The sequence below is a fragment of the Pelecanus crispus genome, chromosome 17 (genome assembly GCF_030463565.1).
Source record: "Pelecanus crispus isolate bPelCri1 chromosome 17, bPelCri1.pri, whole genome shotgun sequence".
Lineage (NCBI taxonomy): Eukaryota > Metazoa > Chordata > Aves > Pelecaniformes > Pelecanidae > Pelecanus > Pelecanus crispus.
In genome coordinates this window covers 3,383,830-3,411,665 of record NC_134659.1, presented here as the reverse complement: position 1 = coordinate 3,411,665, position 27,836 = coordinate 3,383,830, and the positions used below count along the sequence as shown (strand labels likewise).

The 27,836-nt window shown below is 44.4% G+C and overlaps 1 protein-coding gene across 6 annotated transcripts; it reads right to left on the bottom strand.

Moving 5' to 3' along the window:
* Nucleotides 1-37: 37 nt before the first annotated feature.
* KCTD20 (potassium channel tetramerization domain containing 20) lies at nt 38-27,147 on the bottom strand. 6 transcript variants are annotated; one of them, XM_075722499.1, is made up of 9 exons: nt 14,713-14,806; nt 5,439-5,636; nt 4,704-4,740; nt 4,459-4,601; nt 3,468-3,570; nt 2,830-2,950; nt 1,671-1,868; nt 1,044-1,154; nt 38-491 (listed from the first exon to the last, which is right to left on the bottom strand). In XM_075722499.1, the coding sequence occupies exons 1-9, from the start codon at nt 14,721-14,723 to the stop codon at nt 199-201; spliced, it is 1,215 nt and encodes a 404-aa protein (XP_075578614.1). In that variant the 5' UTR covers nt 14,724-14,806; the 3' UTR covers nt 38-198. The 6 variants fall into 6 exon arrangements, with proteins under 6 accessions (XP_075578614.1, XP_075578611.1, XP_075578613.1 ...); XM_075722496.1 differs by lacking the exon at nt 14,713-14,806 and adding an exon at nt 27,116-27,147 and having other exon boundaries at nt 4,459-4,740; XM_075722498.1 differs by lacking the exon at nt 14,713-14,806 and adding an exon at nt 24,959-24,997 and having other exon boundaries at nt 4,459-4,740.
* Nucleotides 27,148-27,836: the final 689 nt, after the last annotated feature.

Below are 27,836 nucleotides of genomic sequence, written 5' to 3'. Positions count from 1 at the left end.
TGTTTGAGGAGATGTTGCTTTTGATTGCACAATTAGACTGTGGAGTGTGGCTCTTTATTAACATGCTTGAAATACGACAACATAGTAAGAGCACAAACGAGGATAAAGCACCTTGCAGGAGTCTGTGTTCCATCACCTGGGATGAAACTATGCCGAGACGTTCCCACATCAAGCAGGACTATCCACCCTGAACCATGACTAATCTGGTAGATCATTAACAGCCATTTGGGAGAATGGTGCGTTTAGCCTGTCGAGTTCATCTACTTGTGGGGGGTGATGCATTATAACCTCATGGTCCTCTGAAACGTCATCACCCACAGTGACAAGGTTTGTTAGAGATTTGCTCCGAACACACTGGAAATCAACATGACGGCTTTTGCCTTCTTCCTTTTCCCATGACATCTGGATGAATGGCCGCTGAACATAGTTGTATATCACTTCTGACCGGCCACCAGGCCTCCTCTTCACCTTCTCTTTGCAGGTGGGATATCCTGAAAACACAGACAGCCCAGTCAGTGGCACTCTGACTTGCACAAAAGGACAACAGGAACCCAGAAGAACAGCCAGGCAGGAGTGATTATGGGGGCAGGGGGCACTTAGACAAATGCTCACATTCCACATTATTGGCCTGCAAAAGACCACTTTCTTTTCCCCTGAAAACACGATGCAGTATTGCATGGAGTCATATGATCAATGGCTGCACAATGTTAGTCATTCTGTGAGCAAACATAGCTACTATAAAAATAAGACAGTGTCCCAGGACAGAGCATGTTCTCTAAGCTCCCTAAGGGAATGCTTGGATCAGCAGGCAAAAGCGTGACTCCCCTTTCCTGGTTGGTTGGTCCTAAAGAGACAAGGCTTATTGGTACACGCTATGTATCTCTCATTTTTCCCTTAACTTTTAAGCCTCCTGGCCAATTTCAGTGTAACATGGTGGAGCTGAAGGAAGATGCCCAGAAATACCTGGAGTCCAGAGGAAACCAGGCTTTACTGACTATGGAGTCACCTGTTTTAGAATTTCCTTTGTTGAAGAAATACTTTACCTTCAATGCCAATGCGAATATTTTTCAGGCCCCGTTCCTTTAATACAGCTTTTGCAACATCGCGGTTCTCGATGTACTTGAAGAATCTGTACAGCTTGGAACTGTAAAGGACTTTGAGAAATAAAAAGGTGATTAGAATCTACAAGGAGGGACTTTCTCCCTGGTTTTGACATGCTCAGCTGTGGGGGTGCCAAAAACCAGGTCCGGTTTCCAAGAACTCCTTCAGGTGTCTGTTCTCATCACTGGGACTCGCTACACTTCCTTGGTGGGAGGGTAGTGACAGACATTACAGTCTGGATGTAATGGGTGGTGATGGGTGTATAAACTAAGAGTATTCACTCACTACAGAGCCTGGAAAAGACTGAGAGGGAGGTGGCAAACAAAAGGAAAAGATGCAGTGAGTACCGTCATTACCAATGCACGCGGTCAGACCAAAGCTCTAACTAGCTGGGTATCCTGCCTCTAGCAGCAGCCAGTTCAGAAGGAACGTATGAAACAGGGCTCCACGTGCCAGCATCTCTTCCTGGAGGAAGACTGCTGTTTAGGCAATGGGTCCTTTTCCTTACAGCGAAGATGTCTGGGTTTGCGCTGAACACAAAGCCAGGAGCCCCAGTGTAGAACCCTTACTTTGCGAGTACTCCTCTCCCATTGGGGGTGGATGATCTTCATCCCAGTCCACGGTGTCTTCATCTGTCAGCACAACGATATGGCATTCACGTTCCCCTTTCCTTGCGCTATCCACCATTATAGGCAGAATTAGCTCCTCCAGGTAGCTATCAAACTGCTTGTGAGCACCATCGTTGGAGAGCTCATGTAACAGAGCACCTAATGAGACATAAATCATATGATAAGCTTTTTTACACAGTATGAAAATATGTCCCAGCTCTACGCTTCCCAGATACATTCAAGAGCACAGCCTGCATTCTTCTTTAGACAAACTCCTTAACATATGTTCATATGCATCAACAGTCTCCAGCTCCAGAACTGGCAAAATCAGATGTATGAGACTGCATTTCAAATGGGATGCAAATTACGTTGTAGAACCATTACATTGCCACTAAAAAACCGCCAAGGTCCAATCAATACAGTGAAACAGTAATAGACTGCATAATTAATTCATTACGATACTTAACTTGAATTACCAGCAACAACTTCTGTCCTTGAAAACACATTTTCTGCCTTCTCTGTGATCACTGAGAGGACAGGGTAGGAAATTCAACCCACAGCCTGTGCTGTGATACCATATACTCCATTTCAGTAGAATGCCTTTCACAGATTTGCCTATGTTGAAAGTACTTTTTTGCCAATGTACCCACCAAAAAGCTCCTCCCAATCAGAACCCTTCATGGCTAGGAACTCTCTACTACTTTCCAGCTTTGGTATCTTTGGTTCCTGCTCTGCCCATCATCCTTTACCTTAAATTATTCACGATTCTCTGGTACATTTTAGACAGGAGTTATAACCCTGCTTTTAGCCTTCATTTAGTTTGGCTGTAACAGCAAGCTCTACTTTTCAGCCTCTGTTACAAGAGGAGACTAGAATTTTTACAACTTCAATGTGCTTTTTTGAGCAAGGTGCCTGCGTTCTGCAGGATTCAATCACTTCACTTTGGATTGATGCAGCAAAAAAGGAAGCTGTTTAAATGCAACGCATACATGAGTCCTAGTGGAGTCCATACCTTCATGCTTAAACTAAAGCACACGATTAAGAACTGCATTGAATCAGGATCAGAGTGCTCAACACCATGCAGATGATTTCCCAAAAGCTGATTTCTCTCCATACTTACTTAAATCTTGACATTTGATTGTGTTGAAATCAAAGTTTATGCAGAGGTAATCACATGTGTCTCGAAGGTCTGGGATGGAAATCCCATCAGGGCAGTTAATTATTCCGGTTTTGTAATAATCCTGCAAATAAAAGGACAGGTTTTGGAGAGAAAAATTAAGAATAGCTTGGACTCTGATAATTTTTAATTAGTTCTTTGTTTTGTTAACCAACATTTGAGAGTTACAGAGGCTATATATAGCTCTATGAACAGTAAAAACAGCCCTGCTTGTCCGAGAATCTACGCCTCTTTGCAGATTCTCTTGGGTCTGATAAATAGTGAGCCCCAGTTAAAACTTTTCCCATGGCATACGGTTTAATAACATCTCATACGCAACACACATTTATATGCAACCACAAGGCCAGGGCGCAGCTCAGGAACTACAATGGCATGACACAAGAAAGGTAAAAGGCAACAAGAGCGAATATCTGAAATGTTGACTCATACCAAAGTCTACTAGAATTTCTTTTAAAAATCACAATGCAAAACAGTAATAAAAGAATATGTCCCAGGGGGTGTGCAGCTGCCTGGGAGATGGCTCAGTTCTGCACATGTGACAAACAGATTGGGTTTTTTTCAATCTGCAAACATCTCCTTACCAGCACAGTCCGGAACACAGCTGAGCTAATTCCTTCTGCGATTTCATATTCTCCCTTTTCATTTGGCCTGGTGAAATTATATTCTCTTCCCGGTCCAAACATTCTGAACAGATAAAAATCTATGTTAGCGCACAAGTATACTTAAATGCATTAATTCTAGAGACCAATAGGTGCACTGACGTTAAACAAAACCAGCAATGACACATGTATACAGTAACTTGAAACCTATATTCAAATCTCTTAGTAAATAAGCACAAGAGCTGTCTCAGCTAAGTCCTCCTATAGCTGGACTCTGTCTGTCACTATAGGTACAGTATTGTATGGAACAAGCCACAGCTCAGAGGAACAGACCATTCAACCCTGGGTCAGAAAACGCCCTGGCAATAAAGCCCTTTCACTGAGGCTGTGCAAGATAACCGCCACATGCCTTTTGATCCGTTGTTTTACACAATGGCCTGCGCAAGGGTCAGTAACCCAAGAGAACCTGGCTCCCTTTGGTCAGAGGCGGGTAGAAGTGCTGGCAACAAAGAAAATGAGTGCTTCTTGTTGCATCAATAAGCCCCAATCTTTAAGCCGCGTTTACAGGGAGCTGAGTGACTTCTCTTTTGGGAGAATATCAAAAGATAACAGCAGGAGGGGGATGAAGCATTATCATTTTCCCCATTCTGGAAGGGAGGTTATCAGCTGTGAACAGATGCACTACTTACAAACAAGGCAAACACTTGGAGAGAAGGCAAAAGGAGACCACGTCTAGCGAAAAGTGCACATTGTTTGAAGGAAGTGGACTGAAGGGACAATGTTACCTAGAGAACTACCAACTCCCTCTACTTCTGGTCATGTCTTCAAGGCCTCACTCACAGCCAAGTTCTGAATGAGGTCAACCTTGCTTTGCTTGCGCGTACAGATGAGATTGCAAAACAAACATTAGGGATTTGTTCCATTTTAGCAAACACTTGACTCCCTTGAGGTGAAAATAGTGGAAATCACCCACCTTCCCAGCATAGTATCAGGGTGAGCAGTGAAAATCTGTGGATTCACTGCAAAGCGAGTGCCATCTACCACAAGCGTCACTTTCTCTGGAGCCGCTGTTTGTGCATTGCTGCTTGAAGACAAAGCGCAGCATCCATGGCGTTCCTGGGTATTAAAATATTCTGTCTGTCTCTTATTTCCATCCTGGAAATGACAGTTGTGCGTGTCTTCAGGAGCAGACAACATACTACTGATTTGGGAACTTACTGGACAAGCAGTGTGTCGGCATTCAGAATCTAAACCCGAGAGACAAACATATATTGCAAGTGTAAGATATAATTTATTGAAAAACTTCCATTTCATAGTAACACTTCCTACTGTAATGAGAAAACTGAGTCATACAATAACAAAGGACGTCAATATACATAACTCCCAGGGTAATGTTATGTGACATCAAAAACTGGACTGCATTTTTCAAATTGGAAACAGTTTGGATTTTGGACAAAAATTTCCCGATGAACCATGGTGCTTAATACTCCTTGTTAAAGCAAAATGCTCTGGGTAAAGAGCAGGAGCACAGGAATTAAACAAACCAGAAATACAGACACAGATTCCTAGCACTGACAACTACTCTCACAGGAACGCTGGAGCAGAAGCGCACGCTGCACTAGAGGTGGTTTAAGCCAGCAGCACTTGATGCCCGGTCCATGGTGGGCACCCAGCTCATCAGGACAGTCCAGCTACTTCCAGTTAATCTGTTCAGGGACAACCTCAGGAGGAGCTGCAAGCTGGCTGGATCTTGCCAAGAAAGCAAGACCCTTAATTCCGCTGTGGACCGCTGTCCTTTAGAGCAGCCTGGCAAAAGCAGGGTACGTACTCCCCAGTGCAAACTACCTTGGGATACTGGAATTTTTCCAAAACATAACACCCTTCAAAAAAAAAAAAACAACCCACAAAACCTCCCTTAAAGATTGCTATAAGGTAAAGACAGTATCCTTACCCTCAGTCCTGGGAACTGCAGCAGGGCTGTGACCTCCTAGCACCACATCACTTTCTTCTGACTCATGGACTGCTACAGTTATGTTTTCCACAGAGCAACTCAACTCCGGATTTCTTGACCAATCTGTCCCACCAGCACAGTTAACATTCATGCTGTGCCTCCGTGATGCGAGGAGCTGGTTGCGTTTCCTAAGAGAAGAGCTAGAAGAGAAAACATCAGGTTGTTAGTTTTGGAAGACACTCCCAAGCAATGAAGCTCAAATCCCTGTAGCTGGTACCACAAGCAAAGTCCCTCAGGCTCAAAAGGCACTTCTTCAGAAACCGTGTTTCAGAGGCTTATGATGGCAGTTATGCCCCTATGCTTACCTAGGAAGAGGGGGAAAAAAAAGGTTTTAAAGTAACCAGGGGTCTATTTAATCTAAAAACCTTTGCTTTTTTAAAAGTAAGTTAATTAAGCCACTGATGTCTTTAGATCACACGTATATTCCTGCAAATAGCTTCCTGGCAATTGCCTGACCTCCAGACCACTAGAGCCCTTTAAAAATGTTTACATATCTCTTGATTCCTAGCACTGGCAAAATGAGCTCTGTAACACGGCTATAGCCCGAAATACAACATTTTCACAGTTAACAGCTCAGGCATTGCTTCTTAACCACTCTGAGGTTTGACTAGAAGGTTCCCTGCTCCCAGTCATTGCTTTTTTTTGGTCTTCCTTCTTCTTGATTTATCACCCTCCTGTTATATAGTGTTGTGCTATACATATATATGGTTTTGGCTGGGGTAGAATTAATTTTCTCCACAGTAGCCAGTATGGGGCTATGTTTTGGATTTGTGCTGCAGACAGCGCTGATAACACGGGGATGTTTTCGTTACTGCTGAGCAGCGCTTACGCAGAGCCAAGGCCTTTTCCGCCCCCCGCCCCAGCAGCGAGCAGGCTGGGGGCACGGGGAGCTGGGAGGGGACACGGCCGGGCCAGCGGAGCCCAGCTGACCCCAGGGATGCCCCACACCGCACGGCGTCGTGCTCGGCACACGGAGCTGGGGGGAGGAGGAGGAAGGGGGGGACGTTCGCAGTGATGGCCTTTGTCTGCCCAAGTCACCGTTACGTGGGATGGAGCCCGGCTTTCCTGGAGATGGCCGAGCATCTGCCTGCCCATGGGAAGGAGTGAATTCCTTGTTTAGCTTTGCTTGCATGTGCGGCTTTTGCTTTACCTACTAAACTGTCTTTAGCTCAACCCACGAGTTTTCTCACTTTTACTCTTCAGATTCTCTCCCCCGTCCCGCCGGGGGGGAGCGAGCAAGCGGCTGCGTGGGGCTTAGTTGCCGGCTGGGGTTGAACCACAAGTGCTCACCCCAGTATTCAACCCAATATAGTCCTACAACAAATACTCATATCACATCGAACAGCTGTGACTGCAGCAGCCTCACATCCATCCACACACAATGCTTTAACCAATGCCATTCAAATCTTAAATGTTCTTTCAGAACACGCAGAGACACATCTTCCGTTTTGCTGTCGGGCCACTTTACTCTTAAGTGAAATTCTTCTTCCCTGTTCCTATCTTTAAGGACTCTTCACTCCTTTGTACCTCCTAACAGACCTCTTTTGCTGTCTCTCTCCCTCATTCTCTCTTTGGCATTTATTTTGTCCTGCTATTGCCTTGGACAAGAAACAGCTCTCCTTTCTTGGCTTGAAGTGTTTTCCTTTCACTCTCTCAAACATAAAACACCAATTTCCTCATTAATTAATTTTCCCAATTTCCCCCCTGCAGAACAATTGTCCTGTGTCTTTTTCTTGGCTGAATTAAGACTCCAGGGCCCACGGGTGCCATCTATAAAGCATGGCAGAACACTGACATGGCTAGATACAAACCAGATAAAATACAGCACTAATAAAACAACAAAATGCCAAATAAGAGTTGGCGAGTTTTATGGTCAGGACCTGCTGAGGACAAAGGCCTTAATGAGCAGTTCAGTGGTGGGTTTCAAGCCTATCGTTATTGGCAGTCAGTGCGAGCATTTCATTCTTAATTAGAAATTTAAAAAAGGAGTAACAACTCCTTCCTCTTGTTCGATAAAACTAATACTAAGTTGCCAGCATTATTGTATCTGGATATTTTTAGAAAATCTGTTGCTTACGCATCATGTGATATTCATCAGAAAGAAGATTTTTGGCAACAGCAAAACCATGTGAAAAGCTACCGTATTCTTTCTCTTTTTAAAGGCTTTGGCTGGCTGGTAGGAACAGCGATGCGAGGAGCCTACGAGGCTCATCTTAGTTCCATCAAACTGTGCAGTGCATCACTACGCACCTCTCCTCTCACCAACTACCCAATGTTGGCTGGGGCCGTTATCACAGCCCCAGAAAACTCCCTCTCCTGACATTTTCCAGGCTTTTTTCCCTCAGACCCACTGCACTGGTTGCCTGGAGCCCGGAGGCATCCCCTCATCAGTCCCACCAGAAACCCGGCAGTCTCCATGAGCACTACCTTGCATTTGGTCACACAGGAACAAATCCATCCCCTTTTGCCTGAGCAAAGGGCAACACAAACTCCCCGTGAATAAACCTGTGCAATCTTTTGCCCTCTTCTCTCGTGTGTCAGACCAGCAAAGAGGTCGTAAGAAAGGCCAGCAGTCTGCTCTTGGGCTATGGTATCCAAGCAGAACATACCAACATCCCAATCGCGTGGGCATTGCACAAACTGTCCCGCTCGTACTACTGCAAGTCAAACCTACTATCCCAGGAATGATCTATATAAATGAGTAAACATACAGAATATGCAGAAAATACGGTTTAAAGTAAACCCAAATACGCAAACCCACATACTGTACAACACCCTGGAAAAAACAAACCACCAAACAAAAAAGCCTTTAAATTAATTCCAGAATTGACAATTTCAAACGTAGCAACACAAATTCAACCATTCTCCTATTCCATATAGTCTATTGTAATTATTGTGAGGAAATGAAGTTTTCCAGACTGCAAATGTTAAACTAGTTATACAACTATATACAATACATTACCTAGCAGAGAGGAGAATTTAGACAGGGAGTCAGCTCAACAAGCAGTTGATATCCAGGCAAACAGCAGCTTTATCGAGGGACACTTACATTCCATAGCTTCACAACAGGCCTGCCTCATAAGCCATATTTAAGTGACATCAAATAGCACGAAATGCCTACAGACTGGATTTTCACAACAATCAAATTGGGTCTGATGAATGTAGCAACCCGTAACTTGACGATCAATCTTTTTTCATCACCTTAAGCTTTGAACAAAATGGACACACAGTTCAAGAGACCCTGCATGCCATTCAGCGGAGCCCTCTACTGCAGTATCTCAGAAACTGGAGAAATATCATCAGATACACAGAAACTACATTACATTAATTTTCCTTGATTGTTTCCCCACCCTTTTCTGCTTAATCTGCCAAGCAGGATTTTTAGGGAAAAAAGCCGCAGCTGTTGACACTTTCTCCTTATTCTTTTCTATTACACTAAGTTTAGCACCAGTGAAAGGTGCTAAAAACTGCAGAGATGGGAAAATTCAGAAACAGATGCTCTTTGCAGTTGTGGTGGCTCTTACAAGCATCAGATCTGACTTTCCTCATTAAATCTACAGGAAGCTGAACTTTCAGCCCTGCTGATAATCAAACTCGGGCCAGGCTAATGTTATTTTCCTGTCTTCTGTTCCCTCTTGGCATGCCCAAATCCTACACCTTATGTGTCAGCAGAATTGAGGCAAATGAGTAAGGATTCCTTTAGCACATCTGGCTGGTACAATAAATATCCAAACTAGTCATTTAACATGACAAATATATTGCCATTGTGCATACAATCCAGTAGGGAAACTAGTACATAAAGACTTCAGAGGGCCATACTCATGCCTGACCAGCTTACAAATGTCCCGGTTTCCTTTCATGCCCAGGATCAAGGTGAACTACCTGTGGTGAGCATGAATATCTATAAATAATAATTAGCACTATTCATCTTCAAAGCTTTTTACAAATATTAACCGCTCATTCCTCCTAACAGCCCTGGGAAGCACTGCAGGGAAGTCTTTTATGAGAGAAAACAGGGACACAGAAAAAAGAGACATGATCTTCAGGGCCAGCCAGAGTATCAGGCCCACTAACTAACTAGGTGTTACACTGACTTCCAGCACGTTCACTACTCAGGCTCCCTGGCCATGCACTGGCAACTACCCTGCGGTTAGCAGGACAAATACTAGCAGGTTACCATCCTCTTTTGAGGTCTGTTTCCAAGCACGTTTCTACCCTCTGGTAAGCACAAACTGGCTGGTACCACAGAATTGATCGTGAGCAGTAAACGAGCACCCTGACTTCTTAGATCACTTCTCAGTAACTTGTTTGTATGCTCAGATGCTGAAGGACCAGGTAGGGACCAGTTTGCAGAAGAGCTGAAGACTCACAGCTTGTGGACAGCTGGATTTTGGGAGCTGGGAACTGATGAGTATCAAAAGCCCAGTGTCACATTCAACACTAAAGATATCCTAAACAGGCTGTGTGGTTTTTTTTTGGTTTTTTTTTTTTTTTAAGGAAATCAGTATCATAGCCAAAAAATAAAAATTCACATCTGACACTGGCTGTGGGTTTTGCCTAACTTGGTGCACATAGGTTCCTCCTCCCTCCAGAATATGACAATGTTAAGAATGAACTGTGCAACTGAACAAGCATCTCTGTTCTCCAAAGCACATGCTGATGGTCATGGTGGTGAAGTCATCTTTATTTGAACTCATTTAGAGCCAGTGCTTTTGTTGAGGGAAAAATATGGACGTGATATTTAAATTTTTTTTAAACACAAGCTGGAACAGTTTTATTTAGCAATGCATCTTTGGCACAAACAATTCGTGCTACAAAGCTTTTGCAGAGATAAAGAGGCTGATCCTTGTTGTACTAATTCTTAAGAAAGAAGGAACTGTACTGGAATGTAAAAAGGCTGGGACGCTCTTCAGCACATTTTCCTTCCCCACCCTAACGAATCTGAGGCACATCCAAACCCACTTCCCAAGGTATACAGCTCTCACCCAGCTACTAGAAGGAGCTGAATGGCTTAACTTGTACGGACCAACATGAACAGTACATAGGTGATGTGTGCAAAGAAAAGAAACTCAAACACAGTAACATGTCCAGCAGAGAAAACCCATTGAGATGCAGGACATTTTATTAAGCAAAAGACAACAAAAGCATCAGTACAGACTTGCTGGTTTCTAACTTTTTATTGTATTACCTGTTCCCTATCCTTACCCTTGGGATTTTTTTTTTTTAAAAAGCCATTCTAAAATATTTTAGGTGTCAAGTTTGCAGAACTTCACAGAAATTTCAAAGAAAAATCATGAAAAGCTGAGCTGTCAAAAAAATCCATTGAAGAGTAAAGCCCTTTACTGTAACATCTGACAGTTTATGCATTGCTTCACTGTCATCCGGCATGACAAGAAGTCGTAAGAGAGTAAAAATAGTAGAAGCGAGTAACCTTACTTTACCATTTGGTTTGCGAATGGCAAAGAATGACCAGCACATTGAGTGAATCAGATGGTTAGCAATCTTCCACTCTTCCTAAACCACAGCATAACCACGATGACTTAAAACTCCAAACAACTCATTTTAAGGTGACAGCACTCCTTTAAATCTACAAAAACATTCCAAAAAATTATTCTCAGAAATATGAGCAAGCAGGAAACACAAATATGCAGGGTGTGCCTGACCTAATTCTACAGCCTACTACTTTAGAACAAGATGTATTTCTAATATAATTGCACACCTTTTTAAAAAGTTTAGCCTTGCTCTAATTTCTTAAAAGATACCCTTGGAACATGCCAAAAGTTTATCTAAAATAAAAGCAGAAAAACAAGTTAGCAATGATTGAATTCCTACCCTGGAGAGAAAAAGGGAAATCTCACAGGCCTAAGATAAATAACGAGAAGCATTTCCTATACGTAAGGATTAGTGAATGAGTATAGGGTACATCTAAACCACAACGGGGAGTGCAGCACAGAGATACCCAAGCCAGGAGAGATCCGCTGGCCAAGGCTTCGCTGCGCTGTACACAAGGTGCGGATTTGCCAGCTGGAGGCCAGATGCAGCCTAGCTGCATCAGTCCTGTACCGTGCGAGTTAGTAAACCTGGCCTCTCTCCTGTAGTACTCGCCACTCACACTCATCTTCTCTCAGTTGGTCTGCTCTTGTGCCCCCTACACATTTTTGGAATGGGGTTAAGTGTGTTTGGGGGAAGCAATCAAACTTACTATGAAAAAACATCATATTGGCAAGTAGGCAGCAATCCAACTTTCTAATTTTCATAAAAACTATTTGCTTTTCATCATCAGAGGCATACTTTCCCGGAGAGAAGGAGGAAGAGAAAAATAACCATACTGCTTGTCAGCTCAGTTAAGTGGCAATAAAAGCTTCCAGTCACAGGAAAGCATTCCAGAGGGCTGGGCAGAATGAGAATAATCCGACCGTTAGAAAGGCAGGCAAAAAGTGAAACTTTCTGCTCTATTAAAGACTGAGAACAGATCTGGTGTCTTATTCTGTAAATATGAAGGAAATCCACTGAAAACAACAGGTTTGAATTTGCATGAATGAGACTGGAGTCAAAGCCCAGGAATTTTGGCCCCAGCTTCTGTTCATTCCCACACCTGTAATGTGGGAGTCCCTGAAGACATGGAGAAAGTATGGAAAGGAAACGGCATAGAAGGGCACTGGAAAAAAACCTGCCAGGCTGTGCCTGCTCTACTCTCAGCAGAGCCTCTTGTCTTATGCTCTGCCTTGTTCCCTTCTGCATTCCCCCTAAGAGGGAAACACAGCATCATTAGGAAATTGGAAGAGACAAAATAAGTATAAAAACTGCCTATCAAAACACATCTTTGGTATAAATTGTATAAAACTCATCTAGAGTTTAAAATGCAAGAAGCTGCCTTTCCTCTTACAAGTTGCTTGGCGTAAATACAAACCTATTGATTCTTTATCCACTAAAAAATAAAAAGCCAGTGAAGGGCCCACATTGTCAGTATTGCACAGTTTACATTACAAGAAAGGCACTTCTAACACAATGACACATCCTGTTTTTAAATCCTACTCCCTGCTTTTGGCCAAATTCTACAGTCTCTAACCATTTTAAGAATCAGAGGGTCTCTCATTCATGAACAGGTGGGTTTTTTGGGTGTGGTGTGGTTTTTTTTTTTTTTTTAATTTTTCCAGTTGTCAAGTACAAATCTGGTTCCTCACTATTTCTCTTTTAAGCGTAAGACTTGTCTAGGGGACCAGTTTTTATCCTCTTCCAGACGGTGAAGGGCCATGCGTGAAGTCTCACATAAGCAGGGAAGCTGGTGTCACCAGGCTGCCCCAGGGCAGGCGTACCTTCTAGCACAACGGGCTGAGCCCCCGGCGCTGCCCTGTGCAGCCAAATCGAACAAGGGATGCTCAAGGCAACGTGAGACTTGGCAGGTCTGAGGCTGGCCACTCACTGGCACCTGTAGATATGCCTGGACCGCAGGAGAACAACATAAAAGTGCATTCATCCAAATTGCATCAGATAGAAAATCTACCTGGAGCCTTTAACAAGCTTTTCTCATACCTACTAATGATCCTTGCTTCATTTTCTGCTATAGACACAAACATAACCAGACAATAAAAGGCTGATTTATAGGTTGAACTAGCACATTACAAAAGGCTTTTCCCTTGTTATGAAATAATTCTATCAATATACAGAGGAATCATTTTCCATCTGGCTTTGAAATATAGATGGAAAATAATGTCCAGCAAGACTGATGCAATGCAGGACAGCCTGCAAATTCTGGCAAGAGACAGCAAGAAGGCTGATGAAATGCTTGATTGTTTTCTCTTATTCTGTGCATAGTGCTTCACTGTTAGCAAAGTTTACAGACTTACTCGTTTACTTGAGTCTTAACAAAAATCCACTGTCTCTACAAATGTAATTCAAAACTGCAGTCTGCAATATGGTTTTGATGGTTTAACACTGCACATCCACACCTTGATTTAAGACCCACGGTTCACGAGGTTCTTCCGTAACTGCCAGCGCCTGGTTTACGTGCTGAAAGCTCGCATCGGTGCTGGTGGCACTGACCCACATCGGTGCCCCACGCTGACAGAATCACTTCTTTTGCCAACCTATAATCGCCAAGACTAATATATGCAGAAAACTTGTTGAGATTTATTATCTTGAAGTGACTTTTCCAAAATAGGCAAGTTATACCGTGGCAGCCTCATCAACTGGAACAGATGAAGTGCATGCAATAATGTCCTACCACGGGCTGTCTCAGAAGGGAACAAAATTTCTGAATAAGGCAACAGGTTAATGCTTTGCTAGGGCTATTTCCCTCCCTGTGAGGCTCAAGGTACTAGTGTTAAAGAGCACAACCAAGCAACCTATAAAGGCTATTTACACTATTCACACTACTGTGTTTAAGACAAGTCATCTGAAAAATTGTAGTTCTTATATTTGATCCTCATAAAGACCTGAACACTATAGTAATGGCAGCTTTGGCAGTGCTATCTGATTAAATTCAGTCAGCAATTTAAATAAAGCTGGCTATGCCCACAGAGAATAAATATATACCTCCTTTCTAGGCAGAAGGATGGAATATGCAGATCTGACCAGGGTAAGGGGAAAAACCCTGGTGAAAGATGAGCTATTGCAAATACAAGCAGGATCTTCTTCTCTGGAGACAGGAAAAACAGATGTTCCCCTGCTAAAATACAGAACACTGAGCTAAATAAAGTTTTAAGCTAGGTGACACCTGTGAGTCACACTTTGCCTTCACCTATGTTAGATTAAGCTACAAATTTATGTAAAAATTTTCAACAGGAGCAATAGCAGCAGACAATAGAATCTTGCCCTGTATTCTCTGCTCCACCAATTTCTGCAAAACTACTTACAAAGCTTTAGGAAAAAAAACATGTTCTGAAAAAACATAAAAGCAAGATCTACCTTAACTCTTTAGATTTTAAAATGTTGTTTTCCTTCTCAATTTTTCTTCTTAGGCAGTTAAATCTAACTTGGTTTCAAATTCACACCACTTCCTACATCCACACTACAAGAAGTCCAGCTTTTCAATTATAAGCGATACAAAAAAGCGTAAGGACAACAGTATTGCTGAGAAGGCTCTAACCCCAAGTCCGATACAGCTGCAGCAATCAGAACTTCTGCACAGAAACAATCGTTCAGGTTTCCTGTTGTAACTCCGGAGCAAACCCTCTGCCAAGCACCCCCTCTCAAACAACACAGCTCCTTACTTACTGGCGGCTCATATGTTCCCAGTGCTACCAGCACCAATATCCTGAAATCCTTCTTTAGCAGAGGGAAGCACTAAGTCACAGCAAAGCTCCAGAGTTTAAACTGTTTGTGCAGCAATGGTCACTCCCCCAAAGCCCCGATGTCTGATTCACGTAAATACTTCAGTTTAAAAGTCCCCCCACCCCAGCCGATTCATGAAAAGTTTGAACAGAAACATCTGTACGGTAACAAATAAGCCTCCGGTTTTCAGCAAAAGCCCCCCAAATCTGTCTCCCCAGATGTTCAGCCTGTTTTTGCAGGAATCGCGTGGTAGGAAAGGTGCAGTTTTACTAAAGCCTTGATGCCATATGGTTAAATACACTCCAGCCACTCACCTGCCACACATCCCCTACGCAGGCAGAAAGGAATTAACTATCAGAATTTCTGAATACGTACAAAACACATCCCCTACGCAGGCAGAAAGGAATTAACTATCAGAATTTCTGAATACGTACAAAACACATCCCCTACGCAGGCAGAAAGGAATTAACTATCAGAATTTCTGAATACGTACAAAACCGTGTGCACCCAGATCCCTAAGTCCAGAAGACCTCAGACTTGGGCCCAAACAAATTTACAGTAACTGAGGATAAAACTAGTTATTTTGGTACATTAATTCCTTCCAAGATGCATTGCTCATGAGCCCCACTAAGCACCTTCTTCCCCTCGGAGCTGGGGTGCCTATGCACAGCACTGCAGAGGCATTACACATTTATGTCACCTGGAAATGTTACCCTCTATCAGTTCAAATATTAAATCAATCTATTCTGTTGCTCTTAATGCTTTCCCCTAAGATATATCTGGCTTGCTCAGAGACTGCCCCAAACACAATTTCGCAGAACAACAGAATTAAATATATCGCATATAATCAATAACACATCATTTTTTAATGCAACAGAACCTGAAGAAGTAAGAAACTATGTTTGTTCTGACTCATGCCAGTGATAAAGCACGTGTGTGTACTGACAAGTTCTGAAGTCTGATCATTACATAGCACCCAATTAATGAAAGGTGCCTTAGGAAATTTCTTACTTAAAAACAAACCAATCAATCGTAATAAAAACAAGTTGTAACTAATTTACTAAGTAACTCATGTTTGTACTGTACATGCATACAAGGTATTGCAAGCACTTGTTAGTACTTTTGGTTTGGTTTAATTCTTTAATGCCCCATTACCTAGTCTATCCAGAGACAGGTACAATAAAGCAACCGTGGCCTGTTAAGGAGATCAGGAGGATGTAAAGAAAGAGCAACAGCCTCTAATCACCAAGGCGTATTGTCCCACACAAGGTGAGCTGGGTTACCGTCACTCAGGACTACGAAAACTCCGCACCGAGCACACGATGCTCGAGAGCAAGGCAGCTTCCTGCATTTCGAAAGCACGCAGAAGAGCATTCACCCCAAAAAATCAGCAAGGAGACAACAGCAGGGTACAAATTAACACTGCAGCTCAAAACTGAGGGGCTGAACACACCATAACCCCCTCCTATCTCCTTCACCACAGTGGCCTTAGGAGAGCCAGGAGCTGCAGACAGCATCTGAAGCCCAGGACTTGGAGCTGTTGCCACCATCACCTGCAATTTTGACCTGCAAAGCAGGGTCCCAATACCAACACCCAACCTGCAGCACCATAAAGGATAAACTACCCTCTTTGCTTTTGGCAGAGCAACGAGCCAGTCTGGATCCCCTCAAGATGAGAATCAGTGTATTAAGAATCGGTGTCTTTTGAAATACACAACAGTTTTAATACGAGTGAATTATTTTACAGCAGAATGTCAGCAGACAGACTATTCAGACTAAAAATTCCTCTCCTCACTTATTACTGAGCTTTTAGTTTCCTACAAAAAGTTAGTTGATGTTTCCACTCATAGCAAAAAGCACCTACTTGCTTTGACTCTTATTTTAGAAAGGCTGCGAGCAGCTTAAAACTCCACCTTCCTTGTCTGGAAGGGATCCCAACAAGTAACTGCTCACTCAGTCCCAGCTCATCTGCTACAACTCCAACTGCCATTCATTTTTAACCAATTACATGGCAGCAGCCTGAAAAACTAACAATAGATGGCAGATTTTTAAAAGTTGAATGCAGTTACAGTAGCTATTCACCAAAGAGATTTCAGAATAACAGAGCATACAGCATTAAAAGAAAAACCCTAAACAACCAGGGAAGCTGCATACTGATTAATGAAATGCAATTAAATTTGAAAGTAAATATTCCAGCCTTGAAAAACAGTTCATCTGTACTGCAGTCAGGAGGAGCTCAGTGCTTACTGATGGACCTGAACAAGCTCTGATCTACCAATTCACCTCTGCCTGTTTCAGGGCCTGAGGGAGGGCTCTGCAAGGGGGACAGGGATGGGAATTGGGCATGGCACAGCAAGCCAGCCCCTCTACCTGCAGCACAGGGCCTCGGTGCTCTGGGCCAGGCACAGCTGTCGCTGATTAAAGGCCCAGCAGCCGTTTGTGTCCAGCGCGGAAGAGCAGAACCAGGCTTGGCAAAACTCAAGTGTCATAACCCAGCACAGGAGATCTTTACCGAGCTCTGGTAAGGCTGGCACGGGATCCCTGCCAGGGTAATTATCTGGCAACCCCATGAGATGTTGCCGTATCTCACCACAACAGTCGGCAGGGCAAGTCGCTGGAAGCCGGTTCAGATAAAGCCACCGAAGCTACAGCTGTACCATCCAGCCGAAGGGCTGAGATACTCCTTAGGAGCAGAGGCACAAGCAAGGTGAAGACTATCAGCGCTGTCTGGAGAAACAACAGAGTTCTCTGAATCAACCGAGTTGTTTAATTCACATTAAGATACAGACAATAACAAAAAGCAAAACAAACATAAGGCCTACCTTTTAGAGTGCAGCCACATTAGTAAACTTACTAAAGTAACCCGAAACCAAAATAAACAGAAGAGTTTTATTTAGCACAATTGCAGCTCTTCAGGAAAACACATCGTGATTTATTTTTAGGGAGGCAAGAGCAGGGGCTAAAATTTCAGCTAGGTAAAGCCAACCATTAGCACTCTGTCGTATGTCAGCAGAGAACTTGATACCTTATTTTCAAGAACTGAAAAACATCTTGCTCAAGATTTCAAAGTAACTAAGGATTACGATGGTACATTGGCAAGACACCTCTTGCTTTGTTTACATGTCTGGATAAATATTTTACATGTAAAGCGTAGTTATAACACTTTCTAAGAATGTTCCATTACATTCTTTCTTATGTGACTAATAATTCTTTCACAAAAATATTTGGCTAGTGTCATGTTTCAGCAAAATTAGCCAGGAACTGTAGCCATTCTGTGGATGTTTAAAAAAGGGAAAATACCACTAAGAAAAATACAAAATTGAAAAAGCAGAGACGATGCCTATTTCAACACACATAATGAGGTGTTCGTGCAGAGGAAAGGTGCCCATTTGGGCACTGAATAAGGTTGCTCTTGAAAGTGGAAAGTTCTAAAATGGAAATGTATTCCAGAACAGTCCACTCCAGCTCATTTTTAATTTGACAAGCAACCAACCCATCAATATTCTAGTCGAAATTGCAGCTGGCTTTGTGAGTGTTTATCTCAAAGACAACAAGCGAAAGAAAGGCTAGGATTTTTAAAAATTTATTTATTTCAAGGCAACGGTCTTCAAAGTCTGTCCTTGTGAGGAATATTCAACTCCTCTGCTGAATAATCCGAGAGATTCACAAATAAATTAGCATATTCCAGTAGTAGAGCTTACACATGATTTTAATAAATTCTTAACAAGAAGATAGCAGGCTTTGCAGTAAGACCTAATTAAAGGGTCTGTTAATGTACAAAGCAGCTCTCTCTAACCCTAAGATTTCAACTCAGACGTGACCAAAACCGTGACATTTTAGAGCTCTTAACGCAGACTGCATGAAGCCAGTTTACTATTTTCAATCTGCCTGTCAACTAGACAAGGCACTTACAAGAAACCACCATCATAAGTGAATAAACCAGGTGGCAAACCTGGACCAAAGCTCACACGGGCGGAAGTCTCAGCACACTGAACACCAGTGGGCAAATGCTTCTTCCAGCCCCGCCTGCAGGACACGGCGAGGGTGCTGGTACGCTCACTGTCAGGGCTCCAGCTGCTCTGGGGATAAGCAAAGCCTTTAAGTCTCACGGCTGTCAATCTGGCTGGCCCGAGTTCACAGGAGGTTTGGGTTTGAATTGTTATTTTTAATTCAGCTGTGACAGTCTCCTAATTAAAGATCGCACTAAGTGTCTACAACACACAGGGTGAGAGACTGGAGAAGAGTCTATTTTGTGCATTAATAATAGTTTAATCTCTCAGAAATGCAATAATTCCACTCCACAAGTGGTGAAATGGCATTTCCCATAGTCATCCACAACACCTTTAAAATGGTCTTGGAATGACTTAACAGCACAAAATGAAGACAGATACAGATACCACAGCCATGGCATATTAACAACTTTCTGAAAACAATTGAGAGTTTCAAAAACAGCTTTTAAAAGGAGAGGCTCACCCCATGATCTGGGCAAAGAACATTTTGTAATAGGGACATTTGACAGACAGGGTACCATTTAAATATAGCACAGCCCTAATGCACTAAGCTCTCCACAGCTTTATAATTACCAGCAAACAGAAATCCAGTTTCCCCCTTGCTCATCCAACACTAAGCAACAGACATAATTAGACTGGTTTCACTTCAGTATCTTGCGCAGCATATTCAAAGCTAACCATCTCAGAACGAGCTGTTTATCGCTCCTCCTCAAGTCTGACAGCAAAACCGCGCATAAACGCATCTCCTTGCTACCAAAGAGGTTAGTTTAGGTCTGTCTGATAGAGTCACATCGTACAGCTCTGCGAGGGGACTACCATGTCCTGCAGGCTGCGAGCAGCGATGCAAAGCTGAGTCACAGCTTTTTGCTGGTTTTCATACCACCCAACAGCAGCCAGAACAGCACGTCTGACCACAGCCTCGCCCGTACCTTTGAAAGTGGACAGGCTGCTGCAGAGACGGGGGCAGACACGTGCTCGGGCCCCGCTACAGGATCTGAAAGGGGGGGGACTATTCTGGGAGGTGATAATGAGAAAGCCTCCGCTCCCACCTGCTGCTCACACATGCCCAAGAAAAGCACATCATCAATATTTTTCCTCCATTAGTGCAACATCCAAATCAATGGCTTTCGATCATACTCAAAAAGGTTTTAAATTGCTGTGCAGCGCAGCTTAATCTAGAGATAAGCAGCATTAAGGGTAAAAGCTAAAACCAGTCTAGGCCAAAATGACTCAAACATCAGTTAAACACTGTAAGAATGGATCTCATAGAAACTACAGAGATTAGCAAAAGCTTGAGGTTTTGAGGTGCTTTATCTTAAAATTAAATCATTTCACAAATATATCTGAATCATCTGATTTGAAGATCACTGAGTAATCTTATGATTTTTCATATGTGCAACTTGGTCTGTCTGAAAGGAAAAAGAACAAAGTAGATCCTATAGAAAACAGCCTTATAGAAGAAAAAAAAAGATTGTGCTCATATATATTAGAGAAACTCCACTGATTTAACAAATCTAATTGTAACAGCAAATCAGCACTTCCTGAAGTTTAAATAATCTGTATTTCTTTTTTATTCCTTAGTTGGCCTCCTGAACAAAGATACAAGAAATAAGGCAAATTTTCTGAAAACCTCCAAAGACTTCTTTCTCGACACATGCAGTAAAGTCTTTTTCTAAAAACTGTATTGGTATAAAAGGCCTTTGGTATCGTAAACTTCCATCTCCGGAGTCTGTATCAGTCACTAACACCTGACGAAGGGCAGTCTTCTCAAAAACCATTGGACTACAAGGAAGTTTGCAAGTGCCTGCCAGAACATTTATGTCAATGGATTAGGAAACTCATTCACAACTACCAACTGCTGCAACAGATAACATTCCAGGCAGACGTCACTTTTTCCGTGGCTAGAGATTATGCAACGCCATGATTTTTAATCCACTGACCCAGAGGAGGAAAGAAATTAGCTAGCTTTCGCATACGTTAAAGCTTCCTTATTCTGTTTTTCTCCGTTATTTGTTCCAGTTATGTTGAACTAGCAGATTATATTAACTGCACATGAACTGGGAGACTTGTAATACCTACCCAGCCCATTTCCAGTCCTACTAGAAACTCTGTTGCTGCAGCTGCTGCAACACAGCGGCCGCAAACAGTTTCTCTCTTCCTGCATTCTCCTTACTCACCTTCTTTGTGGACCTTCAGTTTCTCCAAGTTACCAGAACACCCCGAGTGAGAACTGCAGTCATACAAGTTATAAAACAGATACCACTTAGGGAAAAATAACGTCAATGATTATTAAACTGAGAAAAATCACTGAAATTGGGGTATGTGCTTAATCAAGACAGTTAATGGACATCCTTTGGTGTCACGTGGACTCACAGATTAATTTCAGGAAACGTCACCAGCTGTTGTCCCAGCGGAGCAAGCCACGGCGCTGGGCTCCAAGAGATCCAGCTACACTTTCTAGACCCAGAATTATATTTATTGAGGAAACCCTTCTTTTATTAAATATGGCCTCACTATTTTTGCCTGCCTAATCTGTTTCTCAGAGCTACGCTGCCAAAACTTTCCATACAAGAAGCATGACCTGGCAGCAGCGATCACTAATTGTTATACACCGTTTCTTATTGCTGTCACAAGAGCAGGCTGCGACTGGCCTTGCACGCTCTCACACTGCTCTGTTGTCATGAGCATTAGGCACAAGGTTCAGTTCTGCTACTTTTATGGCTGCCAAGCTCTACTTCCTTCTGAAAACTCTCTGATTCAAAGGACTAAACTACTACATCCCAACACACGGGTCAGGGACGTAGCACTATTTTATGAGACCCAGTTGGTAGCTGCATTCATTTCCCTGTTCTTGTAATACACACTTTTGCCACCGAAAGTATGACTAATAAATTTTAATCCATATTATTTGTCCACAAATTGCAAAGGCAGACCTGACACACACAGAGCTATGCTCTCTTTTTTTTTTTTTTTTTTTTCTTTTGGCTATTTCAGTATTGGATCCCAGGCAATTTTTATTCTCAGAGTAAATTGCTGACAAGTTCTCCAGTCACTCTGACAGTGGGGTACGTATGACCTGTTCCAGTTTATAGTTCACAAGGGTATTACTATACTTGCATGTTCAGCAGCAAAACCAATGCAATGACTGAACATTCCCACACTCATGAGCAATCGGTGGATTAACATAATTTTTAATAGCTGCACATAACACATTTGAGGTTGTTCCGAGAGCAAAAGCCAGGGAAAAAACAAATCCATTCACTGCTGACAAAATTACTGAATGTTGAACCTCAGCATCTACAGCCCATGGTCAATGCCTCTTCTAAGACTAACAGCCATTGATTTTATTTCTCAATTTCAGGCCTGTGCTCACAAACCAGCTGCCCTTCAAAAGTCCTAGCCCTCTTTTGTGCTCTGACAAGCAGAGCCAAAAATACACAGGCCAGCATATGGTCTGTGCTCAGGTCAGAGGACACATCACGACCGCAAATTAGGACTCGAACAAGAGACAAGAGGAGAAACGGCCATGAAAGCTGATGAAATGAGACATACAGAAGGCAAGTCCCAGGATTTCAGTTACTTACAGCATCTGTAATTATTTTCCTGTAATAGACTCCCGAAACACACCCATGTGAAAGCCCACGTTGCTGTGCCTTTGTGGTTCTGCTATGTTACAACCCAGCCTAGTTCCATCACCAGTCTGCTGCAAAGGAATTCCAGTCACCAGTTCCATGGGTACGGGCTAACAAGGTCTTGATTAAAAAAACAAAAGTCTCCCCACTACTTCTAGACCTGAGACTAAAGGACACATTTCTCAACTCTGGCCTCCTGTTATAACCCCCTTCTCTGGGAAGCTGGACATCCTTCGACTCAAAACCACTGCTCCTTGACCTCCCCTCCCACCACACACAGACACATCCCAGGGCTCCATCTTAGCTGTGAGCTGCTCGAGCCTCCTGAGGAACATGTGGTAGCAAAATCAGGATGCCAGGCTCCGCAGTAGAGATCAGCCACTAGCCCTTCTCATCTCAGAAAACTGCGGTTTTGATATTCATGCTGCAGGCTGGATGGAGTCCCTCCTTTAGGTCCTCCTCACGCAGCAGCAGTTGCCTGCCTTTTCCCCAGGATAAAGCAGGGCTGCGTGGGGCATGCTTAAGCACTCCCTATTTACCCTGGAGCACAGGGGGTTGGATTCCTCTCACCTGAGCTGCCTAGATTACAAGTCCCAGCTTCTCTATACAGACACCTGTAAGAAACAAGCGCTGGAAGGGCAACGCAGCTCCTCAGAATACAGATGGGATCAGCCTGGGCTATAGGACAGAAGATGAAATCTGGGAATTTTTCAGAACTGGGAGGCTGTTCAGTAGACAATAATTCACATGGCAAGGCCGTCCAAAAGCCACAGACCCAAAATTGTACTAATCTTGGCAAAAGATGGTCCATAAACTCTAGCCGACTGTCATGTTGGAATCGGAGGGCATGCTGGGATCAGAAACCTGAAATCAGAGGAGCTGACATCAGCAGTCTGGCCAAGTCCCCCCAAACCCCAGATATTGCAGTCACGTTGCTTCTACAGAAAATGTTAATTTTACCAAATTGGTAATTTCTGAACTCATCATTAGCTCTGGTTATGCTATTTATGAATACATTTATGAACAAAGTGGAAGAAAAAAAATGGTGGTAGCTTCCCATCCCTTTACATTTCCCCACAGAAAAGTATTTATTATACTGTTCATCTGGATACGGGTTAAATTAGCCAGTAATGAACTGATCCTCTAGCTAAATTTAGTTTCTATTAAGCAATTCATTTAAAAATCAGGAGATCCTTTAGACAGCTGAAGCAGCCTTTATCAGCAGGCACCGATTCAGCATTTTTCCTGTAAAGAAAGAGCTCATTATCCACACACTCCTCTGGGACCTCTAAACAGAATGCAGTAGTCTCAGTCTGTTCCCAAGCTAAAGTTTTAGGGAGGCTCACTTTGAATTTATCACACAGGAATTTACTTTCTACTAGGAGGAAGAGTTTCTGACACTGGCTTTGGCAAGAACATGTACCTTGGAGAGACTGCGCAGGTACGTGCTATTTCAGGTAGCTCGGCAAGTCTCCTTTCACAAGTTATTTGGCTGCTGAGTCAGCCTGTCATCGTGCAGTGACTTTCATAGCAGGACTGCAACTTTGTGATGCCATTATTAATACAGTACCACTACCACCTACTGCTTGGCCAATATTCCTTTATGATCACAGCTTTTGGTAAAAGGGGACAAAGGCGGTGTTAATTGCTATACAGCACTAAAGTCTTATAGCAAATTCATTACAAAGGGTGAAGTATTATTTACCTTTCTCTACACCCAAATTTTCTACTTATAGGTTTTCAGGTGTTTAAAATGGAGTTAATAGCGTTACTTTTAAACAGTATTATACCCTGCTTCCTTTGACTATGCTGCTACCCTGTGAACGAAACACTCAGCTGCCTGTCATGGGCACATGCAATGAGTTCAAGACAAGGTCGAGTGACAAACACATCCTACCATGCCCCAAACTTTGTGCTGAAAGTATCAACTAATAAAAACAGACATGACTCTTACTTCTCATGACCTGTGAAGATAGACTGAATTGCCACACAAAAAGCATTACAATATCCTCAACAGAAAACTCAAAGCAGGTAGTTACGAAACCTCTCGGATTCAGAGAAGGCAAGACTGAACATGCCAAGATATGAAGGCACCTCAAAAAGACTGAGGTAAGATCAGATTTATGATCAAATCAGCTAAACTAATAGGGTTTCTCATTTCTGATGGTTAAAAATACTTCGGGGAAGGATACAAAGATTACTGCTGTGTATAACTCGGGTAAAGTTACCTCTGGAGCACAGAAAAATAAAGTGTAACATTGAGTAATCTTATACTGGACACATCCAACAAACCTGGCCACATTCATGTGGATCTTGGATGATACATTTCTGTTAGCACAATTATGACCAGTGATGAGGCTTCCTATTTTTGAGGCTCTGGAATTAGTATCTTACCTTCTACTTAAAGAACTGTCACAAAACCTTTCCAGAAAAAAACCAACCCAACCCCAACAAAACCCCCCAAAATGCCAACCACTTTCTCTGCCTGTAGGTACATGCAATCTATATCAAACAGCTCAAATGTCTTTGCTAAAACTTGTTTCTCACCACTGTTGAGAAATATATAAACAACCAGTTTGGTCCTTTCGGCTACAACTTCTTCCAGGTGGACAGCTGCAGCTTGACTGGGCTCACTGAAGTCCACTCAACTTTATACAGAATAACTACAGAACAGAAACCTCCCAAAAAATAAAATTAGGTGATGAACTCCTACCAGAAAGATGACTCCTTTTAAGCCCAAATCAAACAGAAAACTCATCCCCTTCAACTCGAGCAGCAAAAGACAGTACTGAAAGAGATCAAAAAGCATTTAATGTGCTGCAAATAAGTCTATCTTGAAACAAACACCAATTTAGCTAACTCGGCACACACCTGTTTCCTTGAAAGCATAATTTACTTCAACCTGTTCTTAATTGCTTTAAGATAAGCCAAAATAAGTCTGGACACAGCCTTCTGCACAGGCTTCACTTAGGATTAATCTACATAAACCACTCCATCGCAACCACAAGATCAGACCATAGAAGACCCTCTAACGTGGATGTCATTATAGAAAATAATGACAATTGCACCAGTATAAGCAATTGCTCTACAGGCTGCTTTGAGCGGTATTTTTTAGTGACATAAGTACATACAAGTTGTAAACAGTGTCTGTCAATTTATTTTAGTAGAAGGTGACTGCTTCCCTAAATAAAATTGCTCCACTGTAATAAAAGCATGTGTAAATCGAGTCTGAAGAATAGTAACTAACAATTCTCTAAAAGCTTAGCTTACAGACTAACCCACAGTTTTTGAGCCTAGTAATTGACTGTTTTGATGCTTACATCACTGAAAATGCTTCTGTGAACTGAGGCAGAAGTATTTATAAGTCTTGAATGCAGGTGACTGTCAGCAGTCCAGACACTGGGGTAAACAAGGACACACCTCAAAAGGGAGAGCTGTGCCTTTCTGTTGATCCCCCAGACAAAACCTCCTTCCGATCAACAGTTCGCAATTGCTGCTAATGCCAGCAGAAAGGATTGTGACTTTGTGGCGAGGACAAGGCAGGCACAGGGAGCACAGGTGAATTTTCTGCCTTAAAGCCATAACCTACTGCTACAACAGGATTTGGGTTTGCAGCAACCCTGGCAAAATAATTCAAAACACTCTCCCTACAGAGGTGTGTTCTCAGCCTCCCAGGTTTATGCCCAAGATTGTTAGCATTATTATTATTACTCCTTCCCAGAAAAGCCTAAGGTCACCAAGAAGGCAGTACAGAGAGAGCAGGATCAGAGATGGGGAAAGTCACAACGCAGAAAGGTGCCTACGAGCACAGGCAGGCTGAGTCCTCACCTACTGCACCTGTTTAGGGGAAAACCCCTTAGAAACTCCTGCTCCCTTTCAAAGCACAGCAGGGCCAGAAAGCAGGGAGGAAGGTCAAGGTAGCCTCAAGCCTAAAAACAGGCTTAAGAATAGTAACGCACCGGCCTACAACCCCAGAACACACGTAGGAGGGCAGCAGGACCAACCAGCACCCTGTGCCGTGCTCCGGGGGCGGTGGTCACAAGTAGCAGTCTCGCTAAAGGGCACTGGGCACAGTCCAGGCCCCGAGGCCTCCTACACAGTACCGGGGAAAGGGGTAACGTGTCAAAGATGCAGGGATGCAGCACTAACTCAAGGGATAACAGCTCCAACCCCCTGCCAAACGCAGACAAGAGTGCAGGAGAGGCCCCAAAGGCTCCTTCTCCAAGTAAACACGGGGCAGGGGGAGGTATCCCAGCCCCAGAGATGGCCCTCCCTCAGTGCACATCACGAAGGCCCAATACCCACCTCCCCAAACGCCCACAGAGGAAGGGCAGCCCCCCGGCCCCACAGGACCCTCCAAAGCCCATTACAGAACAACGGAGCCCACTGTGACCCCACAGACATCCTCCTCAATGCCCGCAGGGGCCAGGGAAGGCCTCCCCCGACCCCTGAGTGCCCCCCTTCCCCCGAGCACACAGCGTACAACAGCCGTCCCCAGGCCCAGAAGTCGCCCTCGGAGCACAGAGAGGGCCGGGAAGGCCCCTGAAGCCTACCCCAAAACCTCCTAAAAGGCCGGAAAGGGCCCCCACAGCACCCCTCCCTCAGCCCTACGGAGGGCCGGGAAGGCCCCACAGGTCACCCTAAGCCCCACGCAGGGCGAGGAAGGGCCCAGGCCGCCCCCCGCCGCCTTTAGGCCTCACTCACCGCGTCCCCGCCGAGGCCGCTCCCTCAGGCGGGCGGAGGGCGGGACCCGCCGCTAAGCCCCGCCCCGTCCCGGCCGCTACCCCATTGGCCCCAGGCGCAGGGCCGGCTAGCCAATGGGCACCGAGGGAGCGGTGGGGCGGGGCCGTTACCGTGCGCGCGGAGCCCGGTGGGCGCGCGAGCCGGGGCGCGCCCCGGCGGTGCCGGTCCCGGTCCCGGTCCCGGTGCGGGGGGACCGGTGCTGCCCTCCTCCCCGCACCCCCTCGGCGTCCTCTTGTGCGCGGCCTCCCCGAGCCCCCCCGACTGCCCCGGCCCCGCTCGCAGCAGCGCTGTCCCGTCCCGGGCGTGCCCGGTAGAGGCAAAGGGATAAAAGCAAATATCCCAGCCGCCCGCCCCCGCCCGCCGCGCGTCCCGGGACCCCTCGCTTCTCCGGCCCTGCCCGGGGTGGGTGGGGGGAAGAGCAGGACCCCCGGAGGACGGGGATCATCGGGGATGCGGGGACCCCCGGGCCGGCTGGGGCCACCGGCGCGGCCCCGATGGCGGCAGCGGGCGGGATCCCCCGGGCGGAGGCGGCGGCCGTGCCGGTGGGAACGCGGGATCACGGCCCCGGGCGCTGCCCCCCGCCGCTCTCCTGCCTCCCGGGGCTCCGGCTTGTTTCGATTTCGTTTCCCGGAAGGATCGCGCCGAAGCCGCAGCGGCCGCAGGGACGGGACGGGACCCGCCC